This window comes from Neophocaena asiaeorientalis, unplaced genomic scaffold (assembly GCF_003031525.2).
Source record: "Neophocaena asiaeorientalis asiaeorientalis breed wild unplaced genomic scaffold, Neophocaena_asiaeorientalis_V1.1 scaffold4, whole genome shotgun sequence".
Taxonomy (NCBI): domain Eukaryota; kingdom Metazoa; phylum Chordata; class Mammalia; order Artiodactyla; family Phocoenidae; genus Neophocaena; species Neophocaena asiaeorientalis.
In genome coordinates, this window is record NW_020173682.1 from 1324548 (window position 1) to 1346644 (window position 22097).

The following is a 22097-nucleotide window of genomic DNA, read 5'->3' on the forward strand; positions in this document are numbered from 1 at the left end:
TTGGGCTCCAGGACTTCAACGAGAGTCAAGTTCAATCCATGAAGGGCTCGGTCAAAGAGCTTGAATGTAATCAAAGCGAACCATAGCCACTGCAACGCATGTAATTTGATCAGAAGTATTTGCACATGAATAATATCAAATCTCAGGCTCGACTGGCAGTTAGCAATTCTGTGATAATAAAGAAGAAGCTGAAATCGCTCTTGAGTTAATAAATCTTTGTGTGTCTTAGCTGAGGATTCAAACTCTACATTCTATGAAATAATGCCATTTGCAGCAACACGGATGGACCCAGAGGTTATCATACTAAGTGAAGTAAGTCAGACAGAGAAAGACAAATACCATATGATATGACTTATACGTGGAATATAAAATATGACACGGATGAACAAATGAACTTACCTACAAAACAGACTCACAGACATAGAGACTTGTGGTTGCCAAGAGGGAGGGGGAAAGGGGGAGGGATGGATTGGGAGTTTAGGATCAGCAAATGCAAACTATTATATATAGAATGGATAAACAACAAGGTCCTACTGTAGAGCACCTGGAACTATATTCAATATCCTGTAATAAACCATAATGGAAAAGATATGAAAAAGAATATACATATATATGTATAACTGAATCACTTTGCTGTACACCAGGAACTACTACAATCTTGTAAATCAACTATACTTCAATAAAAATAAATACATAAATAAACCAAAATCTATACCCTATTTTTTTTTTTTTTTTTTTTTTTTTTTTTTGCGGTACACGGGCCTCTCACTGTTGCGGCCTCTCCCGTTGCGGAGCACAGGCTCCGGACGCGCAGGCCCAGCGGCCATGGCTCACGGGCCCAGCCGCTCTACGGCATGTGGGATCCTCCCGGACCGGGGCATGAACCCGCGTCCTCTGCATCGGCAGGCGGACTCTCAACCACTGCGCCACCAGGGAAGCCCTATACCCTATTATTTTACAGGTGACAATAGTATAGGCATACGATAGTATAGGTTTACACTGGTAAGATTGACCTTTTCTCATTTTACTCCCTTTTAATGATATAAATGAAACAGATATACATTAAAAAACTGGAACATAACATTAAATTGTAATGGAGAAAAAAATTATCTATCTTTACTGTCTATTGCCCAAGATACACAATACATTTTAAGTTCTACTCATATGTAGCCATATACATTCACCATAAATTTACAGTTTTGTATTTTCTTTCACATGTTATGAGAGCATTTTCTTCTATCCCTAAATATTTTTTGAAACTATAACTTGAATGTTTGCATAATGTTCCATCATAGAGGGAAACATTCCTGTATTACTGGATATTTTGGTCACTATTCTAAATAATGCCAAAAAGAAAACTTCGGGCATAAATATTTTTTACAGGTATCTAAATATTTCCTGAAGACAGATCCCCAGCAGCACTAAAACACTGAAAACCTCTAGCTACATATTGCTAAACTGCTTTTCAGAAACGTTGGGCAAGTCGGCACTTTGCTAGGGTTACGTATAGGAGAGCCACATGTCACCATGTTCACTATGCTGTTACTCATCTCTCACAAGCCAGACAGTGAATGAGCCATCTGTGTTTTAACCATCTCCCAACTCATACTTTCTACTGGATCCCCCAAAATGTGCCCACTTCTGCTAACTTTTAGGACTCAGTTGCCATTTAGAATGGAAAGCTTTTTTTTTTTTAATGGGAAGCTAGATTTCTATCTATGACAAATTCCAAATGGTTAGCTGTGTTTCAAGTGTAAGTTAAGTTCCTTAAATGTGGTATACATTTTAAGTACTTTTATTATTAAGCATTGTTTACACAAAATTGAAACCAAGCTCCCCTCTCTGCCACCATGTTTTAGAGCTTACCCGGCAGCAGCAATTCCAAATAAGTATCTTATTTGAAATTTGGACAGTTTTCCATTATGTTGTATCCATTGGCAATTATTTTTAAAAAATACATCATGCTTGAGGTTTAGTTTGTAGGCTTGAGAATTTTATATGTGTGGCCACTTCTGTCTTCATTTCTCACTAAGAAGGCATAATTTAAACTAGACTGTCACATTTGTTTGTATATAAAAGAAGAAGTAACTATTTGTGGGATAATCCATTGGGATTTGGAGTATAGCTGTACATAGTATGTGCCCTTTCCACTTGCAAACTTCAACAAAAAGGGGGGGATTTTAATCTTATTGGAATGATAGAGTTATAGTAAATTTTCCTTTTTTCATTTTAGGATGAAACTTTTTGCTCTTTCGCTCATTAGGGCATAAACAAATGACTCTATTTAGTTCAGTCCAGTTTCACAGGTGCAAACCAAATGCTAGATACTATGTAAGCATAGGGGAGAAAAGAGAGATTTCCCCCTTTCCCCTCCTATACACACACACACACACACACACACACACACAGAGCACCTAGTCAAATGGAGACAAATCCCTTAATAGATCAATTCAGTACAAAGTGACATTTGCTGGGATATACGTTTAAATTTCACTCTATGATATACTCACTATGAGTGCCCGTCCCCACCATTAAGAGGCTTAGATAAACCAAATCTATGCACTAATGAACTGACCATTCAAAAACTAGTTCCCATTTTAGCATTCCTGTTTCCTTAATCCTAATTTCTGTTCCTGCCTAGCATCTGAGTATCTTTCTCTTCAACTCTGCTGACTGCTGTAAATAGTCATCAGTATCAAGGGATATGATGCAAATAGACTGCAAAGTAAAATTGAAAATTAAAAAAAAAAAAAAGATGCAGTTCGTCATGATTGAGAAAAGTGATATTGGAGAAATGCTATAATACATACAAACCCCAAATAAGGATGTGACAGAATTAGACCTTTAACAACCCAAGAGGAGAAATTAACATGGATAGTATCAGGATTAGTGCTTCAAAAGAGAATACGCAGCATAAAACTGGTTAATAGGGGACCTGGGTAAAAAGAAAATGATAAAGTCTTCAGCAATATTTTGGCAAAAATAACCTTTTCCATAACTGGGGTGCGAAAGTCAAGTAAAGGATGTCATATCACCTAATTTCATCACAAAAATTATACATTCAGTTAATTTTTAAAAATCCAACATTCAATTAATTTTTTGTTCCAACAATTATGGCACACTGATAATTATGACTTATTTTATAATATTTTATTTTTCTAATTTGAAATTTTAATCAAGTCCTTTAAATATGACTTACTATTCAGCTTTGGTCTCTGTACATTTTGATTACCCACTGCTGTGTAACAAACCATCCCCCCAAACCACAGGTTTCAGATAACAGCCATTTTATTATCTCTCATAATCATAATCCTGTGGGTTGGCCAGACTCTGCTAGGTTAGCTGTAGCTAGGCCTGCAGTCATGTGGGATCTTGGCTGGGTTCAGATGTTCAAGATGACTTACTTGTCTGGTACCTTCCCAGGGACGGCCACAAGGCTGAGCTCAGTGGGGTGACTCGGGAGCCTCTCCCACTATCCATGTAGTCCTAGGGTCCCTCCTTCTCCACATGAGAGGGTAGCCAGACTTCTTACATTGCAGCTCAAGGTTCCCCAAAGCACAAAAGCAGAAGCTACTTCCAAAAATCTGGGTCCCCAACTGACACAGCATCACTACTGGTTAAAGCCAGTCACAGGCTAGCTCAGTCTGGAAAGAGGCTGCTGCCCCAGGACAGGAATATTGGAAAGCACAGTTCACCGAAAGCCAGCTATGGAGACCAGCTAATACACTGTTTGAAGTCCCTTCATTTAAAAAGGCGTTTCCAGTACCAGTTCTCCATGGATAATGAAGGCCTCCTGTAGCTGTAGTCACTTCAGTGGGTCATTTCCAAAAGTCCAGTGAGTTGTGATGTCAATTGAAACAGTCAATCTGCTTCTAAAAGTCATGGGCCTCAAGTGAAGGAATTCCTTTCTAAGCAAATTAGAGCCTCAGTTTGATTCATCAACTCCAACCCCTTATTGTTAGTTTTTTTTTAGAGTACAAGTTTAGGTTCATTTGCCTAAGGATACTCAGCAAATATTTGGAAAAGAATTCAAAGTTTGGCAAATAATAATAATTCAGGACATTTGTCTGGGGCTTTATAATTTAGGTAACGCTTTTAGGTACTATCTTATTTGCTTTTCGTTTCAAATCTAAAGCAGTAGATCAGGCAGATCTATTGCAGTTTTCAAGTGAGGAAATCAGCTCAACTCACTTAAGCTTTAAAATTTTCCACAATTACACAGGTAGGAAACATTAGAGCCAGAATTTCAAGTTCAGGGTTCTTTCAAACCATCTGTCCCTCCTAGCCTCTTGGAGAGTTCTCTTTTAAGCTTAGAAGTAGCTGAAAGTGAAATTCATTCATTCATTCATTCATTCTCTCTTTCTCTGTCTCTCCATGTATGTAAGTATTCACATGTACATAAAATGTACTTTTTTTTTTTTTTTTTTTTTTGGGGTTGGGGGCCTCTCCCTGTCGTGGCCCCCCCCGTCGCAGAGCACAGGCTCCGGATGTTTTTTGTTTTTTTGGCTGCGTGGTTTGCAGGATCTTACTTCCCTGACCAGGGACTGAACCCGGGCCCGCGGCAGTGAAAGCACCAAGTCCTAACCTCTGGACCAGCAGGGAACTCCCTAAAATAGACATTTTAAAAAACATTCTTAAAGTACAGCCTTTATTCATAGTTAATAAGTGAAATTGATATTTAATGGATGAAATTCATTCTGTCTCTCTTATTATATGTACGTAGGCATATCTATATAAAATACACATTTTAATAACTGTTCTTAAAGTACAACCTTCATTGATAATGATTTCTAGAAAGTCAATAATATCCATTTCAAGCTAAAAGCTATCACAGAAGCATGGATGTCATCCAGAAGTCATCTGGTCAACCCCTTCATTTCACAGATGGGAAAACAGCCTCAGAGTGTTAAGTTATTTGCCCAAAGTCACACAGCTGTTTAGAGGAAAAGCCAAGAGCTTTGACTCTGACCGGACCATTCTTCCAACTAAACCAGGCCACCTCAAGAATAGCCTCCCAAATGAAACTGTGTGAGGAATATAGATATTTTGTGGGTAAGACATTAATTTGATTTGCCAAGAATTAAAATTAGCACAAAATTTAAGATTCTTAATGACTAAATATAGTTAAGGACCAGCTGTGCAATTTGCTCAAAATATTGTTGTTTCCAGGAGACAACCTATCGCTAGGAATCCATGGAAGAAAAAAAACAAAAAAACGCCCTCTATAATAAGCTGAGAACTAACTTCACCTCAGAGAGTTCTTTACGAAGAAAAAGAAGTTTTAATTATTGTATTCAGTAACTTGGTGTATGTTTCTCTTCCAGGACTGCATGTTAGCAAAATCAAAAAGTCTCATCAAACATCCTCAAAGCACTGAGTATGGAACCTTCTTCTGAGAATAAGAAAGGCTAAGATGAGCTAAGATCTTAGCTTTTCAAATGACGAAAAACACGAAGGTCCGTTCAGTTCTGCAGACAGCAGCATTTTGCCAACATTGCACAACGATTACTTATGTTACTATGATAAGTAGCAAGCAATATTGTATTTTGACCTCCATAGAAAGAAATGTTGCTTTTTCCCCCTCTCTTTTCCCCCTACACCCACATCCTTCCTCTCTTTCTTTTATTGAGGAGAAAATATTTACCGTTTGTTGACTAAACACGTAATGGATTCAAGAAGCCAGCAGTACAATTTACCAAAGTTACAGTGTGTATGACTTGAAGGGTTGACTAGTTAGCACATGGTTGACTAAATTAAAGAGTCAACGAAGCCACAAGCTCCATCCCTTCAGTCAAGAGCCCGGTGTAATTTCTGAGTTTAATAAACACTTGAATGACTTGACCTAGTGGTTTAGATGAACCGTTCTCATCAAGGAGCACAGGATGGGGAAGCGCCGAGCTGAGCCAGAGGAGGGGGAGGCATCTTTCCCAGGCACACCTGCCTGTGACCGCATTTTTCTAGGAATGTCACTTCCTGTGTACATCTCTGCCACCATCTTCATATTTGTTGTTTGAGATTTAGAAATATCCCAAGTTTGTCTCTCTTACTTCCTTAGTCAAATAGCAAACAAAAAACAAAAAAAAAACAAAAAAACTTGGGGATGAAACCCACCATTTTCCTCTGAATTCCAGATACAAGTTGCTCATTTGTATCTCTGAGTAGTTTTGTTTTATTTATGTCACAGTTTGAAGAGCTTGCTGGGTCCCCATATTGTTCTGTGTACTGAGGTGGCTGGATTTCTTTCTGTTTATTCCGACATGGCTTTTGATCTTTGGACAGTGTTTAATATGAAAAGTTATAAATCTCCACGCAGGAGAACCACTTAGCCATAAATATCTGGGCAAGTGGACATGTGGGGACGTGTGTGAGGAGAAATTCCTTGTGTCACTGTTGTTCGGCCACCGGACGGATGCTGTTGGAGAGAAGGCATGTCAAAGGCTTGAACCTGCACATGACGGAAGTATTCAAACAAGCTTCCAAAAGTATTATGCGGTGTTTAAAATATTTTAGTCACAAATCAAATGTCAGCTTTAAGTGCAGCGTTTATGGAGTACTGGCTGCTCCGTATGATGTAACCCATAAAAAAATAGAAGTGCCCACACATTTCCATGAGACAGCACTTTTTTCTAAGGAGCCCATTTATTTGGGGGATACTACTTTTATAGCACCAGCAAGGCCAGTGAGAAACTTCCATCTGTTGTACTTCTTTCTGCTTCTGCTGTCTCACCATCTCCACTGGCGTCAAGCTCAGACTAAGCCACCACTGGATTTCGTCCAGATTCTAGCAACACCCCGCTGGTCTCTGCAGGCACACTGGCCCCTCTTCTGTCCATTCTCCGCACAGTTGCCAGGTTATTCAGATCATATCTTCTCCTGCATAAAACTCTGAAATGCTTTCCCATTTTTTAATCCGTCAGGGTTTGATTAGGGAAAGGAAACAACTATAAGTGAAATGGACCAAGGGATTTATTACAGAGCTTAGAACTTACACAGTTGTTGAACAAGTGAACTGAAAATCAATTCATCCAACATCAACTTGCCAATTTCACCATTGCTTCTAAAATTATAAATTGTGTATCTCCAATCTGGTCTAGGACCTGGTACAGCAGATGTAGGGGCAGGAAGAGGGCTTATGTCTATGAAATTGGACAGTATATTGCTGTTAAAGAAATTCCACACATTCATATGTAGAATATTCAGAGGTTCAGAAGTCCTACTCTCTGAAATATAATTGAGATGGATCTCCACCCTAGGTAGACAGAAAAAACTCTTAAGAGTAATGGCTAGGGTGAAATAGCTGTGGCACAATTTCAGTGAAATGAAACTAAAATTGCTCCCAAACTACCTACTCACCACCCAACTCCAGTAATTTATCCAATTTGCTAAACTTTTTTTTTTTTGCGGTACGCGGGCCTCTCACTGTGTGGCCTCTCCCGTTGCGGAGCACAGGCTCCTGACGCGCAGGCCCAGCGGCCATGGCTCATGGGCACAGCCGCTCTGCAGCATGTGGGATCCTCCCGGACCGGGGCACGAACCCGCGTCCCCTGCATCAGCAGGCGGACTCTCAACCACTGCGCCAGCAGGGAAGCCCTGCTATACATTTTATAAAAGTTCAATTATGCATATGTTTTCCGAAAAGACCAATCCTGCATATTGTCTCTGGTTGCCAGCTCAGTGGTATAGTAGTGCTGTTCTCTGATTCTGTTCCTCTTTTTTTCTTTAAATTTCTATGTTCTTTTTTTTTTTTAAATTCCATACTCATTGGAATTGGAAGAGTTGTTTCCCCTGGTCAGGCTGTCATAGTAATTGAAGATTGTCCTCAGTCTCTCTGACTGCTGAGATTTCATACCTGAAGTACAACAAAGCTTGTGGCCGATGTGTTTACAGCTCTGGCTAACCCTCTTCCTGCTACCTTCTGTGCAGGTGTACACAGTGTGCAGGTTGCCACAGATGCTCTGTAAAATGCCTGAAGCCTCCTTTTTGCATGGGGTGGGGGGTCACTCCTGCTTGCACAGTTGTGCACTGCAGCTTTCACTGCCCACTTACTGTCTGTATTCTGTGCACTCTCTCTATGGAGGAGGGCCATTAATAGCCCCTTGCCTGCTGACTGAGAAGAGAACAAGTTCCAGGGTGAATATAGACCCAAAAGGGCTCCCTCACTGCAGAGGAACTAGGAAATCTACCTGCATATTTTAATCCACTAAAAGATACATTCTAGCATAGAGTGGTGTTGGCTATAGTTTGTTCTTTAATCTTTTATCTTTCAAGTGTGGGTTACATTGTATATGATCACAGAAAGCACCAACTAGCTGTGCCTGAGAGTGTTAGAGGAATTTCCCAGAGGAGATGACATTTCCTAGGTGATGTTTTTTTCACGAAGACTCACAGCTTGTGAGTTTGAAACTTACCAACATTGCTCTTTCAAATCTATATCAATTAAATATGCAGTGTGGTGCTTTTCTAGTAAAAGTGATAGTGTTTGGTCAGTTTATCCAAGTTTCTGGCCCCTGGCGATTCTCTAGGAACACACCGGTGAGGCCATCAGCCAGAAGAAGGGAAAGAACAAATGAACCCACATGGGATATGGAGTCTATTATTAATGGTACTTTGATTTCAGAACTAGCTACAGTAGCAAGGAATAAGGCATCGAACACTGAGTCCTTAGACATCATCCATGGAAAATATTGCTGTCTGTAGTGACTGGTAGCTACAGATTGATTCTCTAAATAGATACGATCTTCTTCTGCTATGCCCGCCACGTGAAATATTTAGCTTTTGGAAGCCTGGCTTGCAGACGAGCACTCTCAAACAGAAATTAATGGCCATGCTAGCCACAAGTCCTAAAGTTCTCTGTCAAACAGTCTAAATCAATCATCTATGCATTGCACCCTAGTATATATCAAACACCTGCATTCCAGATAATCGTAGTGGCTTGATGTAAAGTGGCCCCATAACTCAGTATTCCTCTTTCTCCACCCTTGATTTATTTTCACCTTGTCTTATGTATGCGCTACACCCATTACAAACTTGTGCTATACCCATTGCTTCTCTAGTCAACCACTTCCTCTAGAAAGAAATAACCCAGGACATATATAATAGTTTCCAGAAGGAGCATAACAAAGCTACTATTTTCTTGAAGGTGTGTGCTGGGTGCCAGACACTTTTACAGGTCTTTTTACCTGTGCTATGTAATTTAATTCCTACGGCAGCCTATGAAATGTGCATTGTCGTTCTAATTTACAGATGGGAAAACTGATTCTCAGAAAGTCAGAGAAGGCCATCAGAGGGATGTGCCTCCCCCATCAAAGGGGGAAAATGGTCACAGAATGTCTTTTAAAGGAACAACGTGAAAGAACAAATATTTAATGAAATATCTAAAAGAGGTAAATTCATAGGGACAGAAAGTAAATTGGTAGTTACCAGAGCCTTGGGGAAAGAGAGAATGGAGAATCATTGCTTAATGTTTACAGAGTTTCTGTCTGGAGTGATGAAAAAAGTTTTGGAAACAGATACTGGTGATGGTTGCATAACACCGTGAATGTAATTAATGCCACTGAATTGTACATTTAAAAATTGTTAAAATGGCAAATTGTATGCTATGTATATCTTACCACAATTAAAAAGAGGGGAGAGGAGGAAAAAAGAAAAAGGAACAATGTGAGAGCTTCGAAAGACACTGTTTTACTCAGTTCCCAGCAGACTGTTTTCCACCGTCCGTCTGGGTGTGTCTGATTGGTGCTCCAGTGGGACACTGTCTCTGGCCGTGGTTTTGCCCTTGACTGTGTACCTTCACCACTTTCAGGATCGTCTTTTTTCTTTCCAAGCCAAATCCCTTCATTTAGGAAATGAAAAGCACTGGAATCGGGTCCTTGCTGTCACTGATAGACACTTGGTGCACACTTAACTTGTGTCACAAATGAAAGTAAACAGAGGATAAACAGAGAGGTATTTGTTCTTTTTAGAGACAACAGACTTCAGTTTCAGTAACTCAGAGTCGCTCATTACGCCTAAGAATTTTTGCTTTTCAGTATTTTTGAAGTGTATTTCTGAGGTGTGCCCTAGGCAAAATAAAACATCTAGAATGGAGAGGTTTGTTTTTCTTTTTCATTATTCAACCTAGATGTAGTCCCTCCAGCTGTTTTGGGGGGAATAATCTGTGAAATCGTCATAGTCAGAGATTTTGTCGTATTTCTCTTTATATATCCAATTTCTACATGGTGGACCTTCAAGAGAAATTTGTTCACGTGGATAGTGAATGAGTCATGGAATGATCAGTAGCTTCAGTACATTTAATTTAGCCGAAAAATGACAAATGAAACAGTTCTGATACATGGCTGCTTTTGAGACAAGTTATTGATTATGAAGTTTTTTTTTTTTTAACGGAGATTATTTTTGAATTATCCAAGGCAGCATAGCTATGACCAATGAGGTAAAATTAAGCGAAAGAAAAATGTGAACTGAATACCAAGAGATACTTCCAGTAGATGAGTTTGGGGCAGAGGAGTCCCAGTGGAAGTGGTTGGGGGACATTTAACGCCACGCATGTCACTTAGAGCTGCAGTGAACGCAAGCAATTTACAAGCAGCAGACTCTGACTTTGGCAGGATGATAAGTGAGATCGTATCTCTAGTCTCATTGATTCTCTCTCTTATACCGGTATACGTTCACAGCTTCACATCCCCTATGGACAGAATTTATGTGTGTGTTAAATTTTCTGATTACAGTTTTCTTTTTTCCGGAAAACACTCTTTTTAGAGCATCTCCTGGTCCCATCAGAAATGTCTTCCTTAAGTGGGAAAGTGCAAACTGTTCTGGGCCTTGCGGGGCCAAGCAAACTGGGCCGCACCCTGACCCACGAACACTTGACAATGACTTTTGCCTGCTCTTACTACCCACCTCCTCCGTGCCGTAAAGTGATCTCCAATGAACCTATTACAATGAAAAAGTTATTTTGGATCCAGAAAAACCCTTATTCCCATAAAGAGAATCTGCAGTTGAATCAGGAGACGGAAGCCATCAAGGAAGAACTGTTGGATTTTAAAGCCCAAGGTGGAGGAGCTTTGGTGGAAAACACAACCACTGGGATCAGCTGAGATGTGCAGACCTTGAAGCGGATTTTGCAGAAGAGACTGGCGTCCACATCACATCCGGAACTGGGTTTTATGTGGATGGAACTCACTCTTCAGAGACCAGAGCCATGTCAGTGGAGCAGGTAAAAAGCCCTAATTTCTTGGACAATATTTGCGTGTAAATTCAGAATCATCAGAACTTCAGACCGTGGATTATCCCTACGTGTCATCTACATTTGGAAATGTCACTGGCTCAGAGGCACGCTGTAGAAATTTGCTAGCTAGCAAAGGCATCCGTCAATGGGACCTAAATTAGGAACATTTCACTTCATAAAGAAAAAGCATCCAGGAAGGAGATCTTAACGCACTGGTCACCGGAAGACCCAATGGGTTAATACTTAGATTCATGTATATCATGGTGTGCAGTAGCGGTGGCACAGTCTGTGTGTAAACCTCAGTTTTCCATTAGAAGCTTCAGTTATGCAACCTCAATTTTCTTTCTGGATTTTATAATAACCAGCAATAAAAATTCACTGTCGGGTGAAACCTGGCAGGCAGAGACTTGGCACAGTCGTGAATATGTTTCCTTCTCCTTTTACAAACCAGGAGGGGTAGAAGAAAATCCATTTTCCTGTTTTTGTCATAATATGATCTTAAGCAAGAATGGGCAGAAGGAAAAGTAAATCTTTCAGGGACAAAAAGAAAGGATAAGCCACGAAGCTTTTTTGTATGTGTGTGTGCTCTCCTTCTATATATACGTATAATATACATTTAGATGTGTGTTTACACACATATGTATATATTTATACGTATCTTCCATTGCCTGTTTCATAGGCATAGAACGTCAGCTGCAGTCTTTGCAAAGAGTCAGTTAATCTTTAAAATACTTAATATTTCAAAACTTAATCTGCATTTTTTTTCCAGTCAGGCCTTTCCCTTTTACACATTTATATTACTTGAAGACTATCCTGATATCAGGGATTACACATTCTTCTAAGCACTCAATATAAGTATTATTGTGTGTGCTGTGAATTTGCTTTGCTGTATAGGATAAAGGACAGAATGAATAAGAGAAAATTAAAGAATTACTTGCTACAGTTGACATAGATTCAGAGGCAGTCTTTTTACATTCTGGGTGCCCCTTAGGTTAAAATACAGATTTTTATCTCAATGAACGAATGTACAATGAATGTACTTCTCATTAAGTCACTTTTTCCCCTGCAGCCTCCTAAAGCCATGAATTTCTTGGTAAATAATCACAGTAAGTTCTATGGACTCTTTGATTTAGAGTAACTTGTGTTTTTGATTTAAAAAACTTTTTGTATTTTATATTGGAGTAGAGTTGATTAACAACGTTGTGTTCGTTTCAGGTGTACAGCAAAGTGACTCAGTTATACATATACATTTATCGATTCTTTTTCCAATTCTTTTACGGTAACTTGCTGAATTTAAGATTTGGTCAGTAAAATGCCTTTCCCATTGACCAATACTAACTGAATGAATGTTGGATACATTTTTAAAAGGATGAGTGACTGAATGACTAGATTCATTCACATACTGTGGTGACTCGATGTTGATAAAATCCAACCTATCAATTTTCATTCTCTTCCTCAGCTTACCGATGTCCTTGTTCATGAAATTCTCCATGGAGCTGATGGAACCAGTATCAAGTGTGGCGTTACTGGGGAAACTGGTTGCTCCTGGCCTCTGACTGAGGGTGAAAGAAGGGTTCTACAGGCAACAGCTCACGCTGAGGCTCAGCTTGGCCGTCCTGTTATTATTCACCCGGGAAGGAATCCCACCTCCAAACAAGTTATGTCACACCTCCACAACAAGTTACGTCACACCTTGACAGGTAAGCAGACCATCTACCAATTAGTGCGAACCATTGCAAGATTCATGAATGATCCAATAAATAAAATCATCAGATCAATAAAGCACTAGAAAAAAACTACGAACTACTTGGAAGATAGTATTTATAAAGTTTTACCATAGACGTTAATAAAAATCACCAGTGCCATTTTTGTGTCCCTACCCCGTGTCAGTATCCTAGGTATTTTGCACAAGGCATTTCTTTTAATTTACTTAATCCTTCCTAATGCTTCACAGTTGGTGTCCCCACTTTGTCTCAGGGTATGATGTCACAGGGGGCGCTAACTCCACATGCTCAGTGTTTGCCAGTAGCTGAGAGTGATACATTTATCTGCAAATATAAAGGGAAGGGGAATTGAATGGCTCTCACCCTGAGAACGAACACAGGCATGGAAGTGCTGAGGTGTGTGGTTGTGACTGGTGGTTTGAATCATCTTAATTTTGGAAGATGCATGGCTAAAAAAATAATAGTAATACGTACATTATTTGTTTGGCGGTATTATGTCTTAGTTTCCTATGGCTTCTGTAACAAATTATAAGAAACTGGGAGGCCTCCAGCAATAGAAATGTACTCTCTGACAGCTCTGGAGGCCAGAAGTCTGGAATCAAGGTGTTGGCAGGGCTGCGCTTCCTCCAGGGATCTACAGGAGGAGGGTCCCTTGCCTCTTCTAGTGTCTGGTTGTTCCAGGTTTTCCTTGGCTTGTAGCCTAACTTCAATTTCTGCTGTCTTCACATGGCCTCCTTCTGCTCGTCTGTGTCTCCTCTTGTGCTTCTTATGAGGACACTTGTCATTAGATTTAGTGCCCACCCAGATCATCCAGAATGATCTCATCTCAAGATCCTTAACACAATTACGTCTGCAAAGACCCTTTTTCCAAATAGGGTCACTTTCAGAGATTCAGACGGCTGAAACATGGACATGTCTTTCTGAGGTCCACCACTCAACCCTCTCATATTGTATTAGACCCGTAGGGCTCAGCAAAACAACTGACTATATAAATAGACATTGGCTGCAGTTATTTGTATGAAGAAGCCTAACAATGCCGCAAAGGCTAGACATCGGCCTTTACGTTGAATTGATGAAAGAATTAACACGGTACCGACGAGACTGATAATACGTTACAATTCATTCTGTCTTGCAAAGTGGAATACAGCCATGTTAGCAGACTGATAAATCCTGATCATCAGACCCGACAGTCTGTTATTTAATAAACGAATGCTCCTACAGGACGTATTGGTAAAACGCTTCATCTTAATAAAAATACTGTAAAATCCTGTGCAGAAAAAAAATAAAACATATTATAATTGTGGCAGAACAGAGAAGCCAGTGTTAACGGGGAACCTGAGGGACCTCAAGGTAAAGGCAGGTGTCCTGGCAGCTGGGTTGCTCTTGAGATCAATACTTGGCTATCTTCAGGAATCTTCTGGTTGTACTGATACAACAGAGGGATGTTTCTGGATACTGGTCACAGAGGTAGTGCATTGTAGTGTGAAGAATAGAATCTTTGGACCCAGAGACATGTGCTTTTAAATCTTGCCTCTACCATTTGCTATGCAATCCTGGGTAGCTTCATTTGAATTTAAAATAATGTATTTGATAATATACTCCTGTATGATATGGAATATATGTAGCACCTTTAATCAATAAGGATGATTCTTTTTAAACAGTGTGAAGTGTTTCAGGCATACAAAAGAGTATAGATAATATATATTTAAAATTTTTTAAAATATTTATTAAGTTCTTGAAAACATTGCATTCTGCTGTTATTATATAAATCCTCTCTATATGCCCCTTAGACTACAGTTGTTAATCATGGTGTTCAAATATTCTATATTCCTACTGATTTTTTGACTGCCTGATCTATTGGTTACTATGAGAAGTATGTTAAAATCTCTCATGGTGGATTTTTAGTTTCTGATTGTACATATTTCAGTTTTCGCTTCATATATTTTGAAGCTATGTTATCACATGCATACAAATGATTATATCTTCCTGATGAATTGAAACTTATATCAACATATATGGAGCTGCTTTATCTTGCAATGTAAGTACTAGTGTTTTATTTTATTTTATTTTTTCTTAAATAAATTTATTCTATTTATTTTTGGCTGCGTTGGGTCTTCATTGCTGCATGTGAGCTTTCTCTATCGAGGTGAGCGGGGGCTACTCTTTGTTGAGGTGCGCGGGCTTCTCATTGCGGTGGCTTCTCTTCTTGCAGAGCGCGGACTCTAGGCACGTGGGCTTCAGTAGTTGTGGCACACAGGCTCAGTAGCTGTGGCTCACGGGCTCTAGAGCACAGGCTCAGTAGCTGTGGCGCACAGTCTTAGTTGCTCCGCGGCATGTGGGATCTTCCCGGACCAGGGCTCAAACCCGTGTCCCCTGCATTGGCAGGTGCATTCTTAACCACTGCGCCAGCGGGGAAGCCCAGTACTAGAGTTTTAAAAGCTGTTTTATCTGATGTTAATGTGACTGTACCAGTCTTTTTGTGTTTGTCTTTATAATTTACATGTGTCTTGTATAAAAAGCATATGGCTGGGTTTGGAGTTTTACCCAGTCATTCTCTTTTTTTATACGCTAAATTCAGTTTATTTGCATTGACTATGTTTACTGATATGCTTATTTCATTTTTTTGTCATAGTTATCATTAAAATTTCTTGATTTCTTTTTATTGGTTTTTTTTTTTCACCTCCATATTCTATTTATCCTCTTTACTTCTTTGGAAGGTATGTGTACGATTTATATCCTATTAGTAGTTATAGCAGAAAATTTAACATGTATATTTAACACATCAAATTTAAACATTTTAAAATATAGTAAACAGGGCTTCCCTGGTGGCACAGTGGTTGAGAGTCCGCCTGCCAATGCAGGGGACACGGGTTCGTGCCCCGGTCCGGGAGGATCCCACATGCCACGGAGCGGCTGGGCCCGTGAGCCATGGCCACTGAGCCTGCGCGTCCAAGGCCTGTGCTCCGCAACGGGAGAGGCCACAACAGTGAGAGGCCCGTGTTACTGCAAAAAAAAAAAAGTAAACAATTTTACCTTCCTTCCTTCCTAGTAATACAAGAACTTTAGAAACCTCAGTTACTCACCATCTAAGTCTTAGGCTCTATTTTCCAGGATGTGGGGTCTACCTGATTTTTTTTTTTTTTTTTTTTTTTGGTCACACTGCACGGCTCGTGGGATCCTAGTTCCCTGACTGGGGACCGAACCCAGGCCCTTGGCAGTAAAAGCGTGGAGTCCTAACCACTGGACCACCAGGGAATTCCCTACTTGATTTTTTTTAATCCCAGTGATAAGAGATTATTTTATTATTAAAAAACATGGTTAATGTAGATTTAGATTAACTTTTTTGCTTTTTTTCTTGGCTTATCATTTCCTCTCCCATCTCAGACCTTTATCCTTAAATTATTACTTATTTCCTGAGGTCCATCATTTGAAGTCCTTTACTGAGGGTCTGTTTTGGTAATAAATGCTTAGATTTCATGTGTCTGCAAATGCATTTATTCCTTCATTCATAAGAGATCATTTAATATAATAGATAATTTATAATAGTGAATTAGAATAAATAATTCTATTTAAAAGCTATTCTTTCCAAGCCCTTTCCATTTTTATCTGACATGTATTATTGCTGTTATATCAGCTCAAAGTAATTGTGCTTCCTTTGAAGTAACCTGTCTTTTTTTTTTCTGATGACTTGTAGCATCTTTTTCTCTGGTATTCTGTATTTTCCCTATGATCTATCTCAGTGTGAATTTCTTTTTTATTTTGTATGCTTGGAATTCCTCAGTAGAAGGGTATTTTTCATTGTTTCTGGAAAATCTCAGCCATTGTCTCTTCAAATATTGCTTCACCCATATTTCCAGATTATTTACATTGTAATCTATAAGTTGATATAGGTAGGATCTTAATACCTGCACTTCATACTTCCATCCATTTGCATCTTTGAGCTGTAATTTCTTCAGTTCCATCTTCCTATTTACTCCTTCTCTCTCCAGTGGAATCAATCTGCTACTTAGTCTATCAATTTGGTCTATAATATTAAGAACTATAGTTTTTATTTTTTTTTCTGTAAGTTGTATTTGGTTACTTTTCAAATCTCCTTGGTTAATTTTGATAATTTCTTTTTCCTTCAACATGCTTTCAGCTTCATCTTTAAAAAAAAATTAAGCATACAATGTTAACCTTGCACTTAATAAATCTAATTCCCACTGTCTTTTTATTCTGAGTGGATAGTTTGTTGGTTCTTCTGGCCCTCATTCATTATTTCCTTGTAAAATATTACTGTGATCTTAGATTCCTTGGAAATTATTACAAATCCTGGGTGGGAGGGTCTTTTCCTGGCCTTTTGTTTGTTTGCTATGTTTGTTTCTTATAGGCAGTCGGGGGGCATTACCAACCTGAGACTACTTTAAATTTTTAAAAATTAAAAGACAATTTTTACTGTGGTAAAATACACATAAAATTTACCATCTTAGCCATTCTGAAATGTCAAGTTTGGTTGTGTTCAGTACATTCACGTTGTTGGGCAACTGATATCTAGAACTCTCTTCATTTGCACAACTGAAACTCTATAGCCACTGAACATCAACTCCCCATCCCCCCACCCCTGGCCCACGGCAACCGCCATTCGATTGTCTGTCTCTACGAATGTGACGACAGGTACATCATACAAGTGGAATCCTACCGTATTTATCTTTCTGTGACTGTTTAAGCATTTGAGGGTTTTAGAACCACTCAGGTGCTATGAATTCTGGCCCCTAAACTCAGTAAGTGCAGGTTTGTGGTTATAGATTCTCATGGAAGACTTTTATCCCAACTGCCTCCCCTCCACCAGAAGACAAGACTGAGGAAGACATATAATCTCCAAAGACTCCTCCTGTGGGCCAGATTTGCACTGAGTCCACCCACATGGGTGTTGTTTTGGGTGAGAGGAGTACTCCCTTCATGTGCTGGCAGAGGCTATGTCTCTGATTTATTTCTATTCAGCCCCAGTTCTTTCCCACTTTGTCCTTTAAAACCCCCCAGGCATCAAAAAAACAAACAACCCAATTACAAAATGGCCGGAAGACCTGAACAGACATTTTTCCAAAGAAGACATACAGATGGTCATGAAAAGATGCTCAGTATCGTTAATCATCAGGAAAATGCAAATTACAACCACAATGAGATCTCACCTCACACCTGTCAGAATGGCCACCATCAAAAAGAACACAAATAACAAATGCTGGTGAGGGTGTGGAGAAAAGGGATCCCTTGTGCGCTGTTGGCGGGAGTGTAAGTCGGTTCAGTCATGTGGAAAACAGTACGGAGGTTTCTCAAAAAACTAAAAATAGAACTAGTATATGACCCAGCAATTTCACCCCTAGATATATATCCAAAAAAGCCAAAAACACTGATTCAAAAAGATACATGCACCGCAATGTTCACAGCAGCATCATTTACAATTGCCGAGATACGGAAGCAACCTAAGTGCCCATCAACAGGTGGGTAAATGGATAAAGAAGATGTGATGTCCAGGCCTACTAGAGAATGGACTTGAGGACACAGGGAGGGGGAAGGGGAAGCTGGGACAAAGCGAGAGAGTGGCATGGACATATATACACTACCAAATGTAAAATAGATACCTAGTGGGAGGCAGCCTCATAGCACAGGGAGATCAGCTCGGTGCTTTGTGACCACCTAGAGGGGTGGGATAGGGAGGGTGGGAGGGAGACACAAGAGGGAGGGGACATATGTATATGTATAACTGATTCACTTTGTTATAAAGCAGAAAGTAACACACCATTGTAAAGCAGTTATACTCCAATAAAGATGTAAAAAAAAAATTTTTAAATTTTAAAAAAAAGAAGATGTGATGTCTATAAACAATGGAATACTACTGAACTGTAAAAAAGAATGAAATTTTGCCATTTGCAACAACATGAATAGATTTGGAGGGTATTATGCTAATGAAATAGAGAAAGACTAATACTGTATGATATCAGTTATATGTGGAACCTAAAAAATACAACAAACTAGTGAATATAACAAAAGAGGAAAGAGACTCACAGATACAGAGAACAAACGAGTGGTTACCAGTGAGGAGAGGGGGCGGGGAGGGGCAAGACAGCAGAAGGGGATTAAGAGGCACAAACTACTATGTATAAAATAAATAAACCACAAGGATATATTGTACAACACAGGGAATATAGTCAATATCTTATAATAACTAAAAATGGAATATACGCTTTAAAAATTGTGAATCACTATGCCGTATACCAGAAACTTACATAATATTGTATACCAATTACCTCAATAAAAAACAAACAAACATGCAAACGGCTGCTCTAGGTCACCCCTTACTCCTTATTTTCTCTGCTCTCTCTTTTGTTTCTGCCCCCTGAACAAGTCCTTTACTTTCCTACCAGCTTAGCCAGGCATTTAAAAATAGGATATTTTGTCCCCTTTCATTTTATTCATTATTTTACATGTACTATGTTGGCAAGGTATCCTGTGAACGTTTAGCCTGCCCTACTGCTTGGACTGGCTCATACTAACTCTTAAAGAAGAATCTTTCTAACTCTATTTGTTTATACTTAGACATGTAGGTAAGTGAGAAAATGAGGCCTGGCATTAATAGAACATAAGCTTTCATTGAAAATTGTGAAATAAACGTTAACTTCTACAACAGTAGGACTTCCTTGTTCATAAAATCAAACTCTACGTGTGTGTGTGTGTGTGTGTGTGTGTGTGTGTGTGTATATGTTTACTCCTTGCTCATAAAATCAAACAACATGTATAGGTACATAAAATGTATATACACATATGTATATGTATTTTCTTTTAAACAACAAAGCTACGGTATCTGAGATTCACTGGCTGCCATTTCAATGCCTCCTTTTAAAATGGCCCAGGATGGAATGGAGAGCTTGAAGTGACATGAGACAAACTCAGAGCATCCTAGAAAATCCTGAGACCAATCCTAGGACAGCCAGCCATTCTGTCCCTATATTATGGATTATTCAGGGTTCCAGGCCGGAAATACTATACCTAGAAGTATGAACATTTCAGAGGACAGGCGACTAGGGAAAATGGCCTTAGAAAAAGGAGTGCATTTGGAAACACAAACCAAATAAAGTAACAGAAAAAAAAATTCAGGGAGGCAGAGGCAGGCAACTTCAGCTTTTTGATGTGAGTGTTCACAGCAAGACAGTTGCCAGGCTGGCGTTTGACTAGGTCAGCCTTTCACAGACTCTCTGAGGTCTGCCGGGCTGCACACACAATCTGGCCTGTACTGAAAGGGCAAGGACTTCAGCTTCTATAATGGGGACAAATCACAAAAGAACATGTATTTCATGCAGCAAAATGCACATACAACACACAAAAAGAAGAGCAACCTGAAAACAAGGCCTCCCGGAAAACAACAGGAATTTTTAGGCTTGAAAGAGAAGGTTCTGAACCCACAGGCTGCTGTGACTGTGGGTAGCAAGGTAAGATGCTGGCTCTGTCCTGCAACTCTTTTTAGGACACCGCGCTTTCTAGCCGGACTGCCGCTCAGCCTTGACTACCTGTAAAACTGTTCATTCATCCCCCTAAAGGTAGGATTTCTATCATTTGAGAATACAAAATAAAATATCTCCAGGTGTCCACAATCCACTGATGCAATTAAATTTTTTTAAAGTTTTTCTAATCTTTTTTTTTTAATTTAATTATTTGGTTGCACCGGGTCTTAGTTGTGACAGGTGGGCTCCTTAGTTGCGGCACGCGGGCTCCTTAGTTGTGGCGTGTGAACTCTCAGTTGCGGCATGCACGTGGGGTCTGGTTTCCTGACCAGGGATTGAACCCAGGCCCCCTGCATCATTGGGAGCATGGAGTCTTATCCACTGCGTCACCAGGGAAGTACCAACAATTAAATATTTTTAAAGATATATAAATCTTCACTAGCATTCATAATAAGGCATTTTACCTTAAAATAGATGCACACACACGGAAAACAACAACAGAACTGCTATGTGCCTATCCAAAAGAAGCAGGTGAGACCCCGAGAGGGAAGAGTTAAGGAATGGCCAGCGCCTTAGGACACCTCTGAACCACACTGCTGTCATGTGACCACTAGTGACCTGCTTCAGGTCATTTGCCTGGAGAGAACAGCCTGACAAGAGAAATCTGCTTCTGTGTCTGGGCCCCTCCCCTAACCATCTGTTCTCTTTAAGAAATACAGGCCTGTGGAAGTGCCTGTGGACTGCGGTGGATGTAACCCTGGGGAACATTGTAGGGGGCTGCCCTTGACAGTTACAGCCGCCCAAAGTCAACATTTGTCGAAAAATAACACCAGCACTTATGTGTTCCCGTTTGGGCTTTTAATCCACAAAGGCTTTATGCCTTTTAATCACGTATTAAAACTTGACTACCTGTTAAAACTCTAGCCACATTTCCAGGTGGCATATGATCACAGCACTGCCTCTGCCCCTGGTTTGATACAGGGTATATGGGATTGAAGAAGATAACCCATAGAGAGTCTTTTTGCCATCCGCCTCCGAGGAATTTTCTCTGCAATGTACTATAGAGTAGCTGTAGGTATTTTTACGACAGCAAAATTCTGTCATCACCAAGGCAAGCTGGGTAGAGCAACATGGCTGGAAGGTACTTGGGTACTAACTATTTACTGATCAAAGTCGGAGCCACTGGGACGGCCAAAGACAGGTGCTATGCCTCAGTCTTTCTTCTACTTATCGATTTAACAAACCAAAGGGCTTTCATGGAAATCCAGGGCCTAGAGTTTGATTAGAGGCACAATGATAATTAAGTGCAGGGACATAGCACATCTCTCTCTTTGAAAATTTCTCCCTGTGGAAGGGAGAGGAATTTGACCCAAGGGTTTCTGAAAGAGGAGAAGGCAGATTGCAGTGGATGGGCTCTTTACCCCTGATTATTCAGGCCAAATTCGTCCACCTCCTTAAAGGACACAATTTAGATACAGTTTTTTTCATGCTCTTAATTAGATAAAGTGAGTGAGTGGAAAATCACTTCATTTATTCATTCATTCAACAAATATTTGTTAAGTGCCTAATTACCATATACCTGACACTAGGATGTAGCAGGGGACAAGACCCATTTTCTGCCTTCAACATGCTTACTTCATTATAATTATGGTGACTTAACCTTAAGGGTGTCTT

The 22097-nt window shown here is 39.8% G+C and overlaps 1 protein-coding gene across 1 annotated transcript in view; it reads left to right on the top strand.

Annotated features, from left to right (window-relative positions):
- Positions 1–22097, top strand: part of PTER (phosphotriesterase related) — a 63499-nt gene that overhangs the window by 23086 nt on the left and 18316 nt on the right. The window contains 4 exon segments of the mRNA XM_024750073.1: positions 10756–11117; positions 11120–11212; positions 12684–12924; positions 17517–17601. Of these exon segments, the coding sequence (XP_024605841.1) occupies positions 10779–11117; positions 11120–11212; positions 12684–12924; positions 17517–17601 (758 nt within the window). The 5' untranslated portion in view covers positions 10756–10778.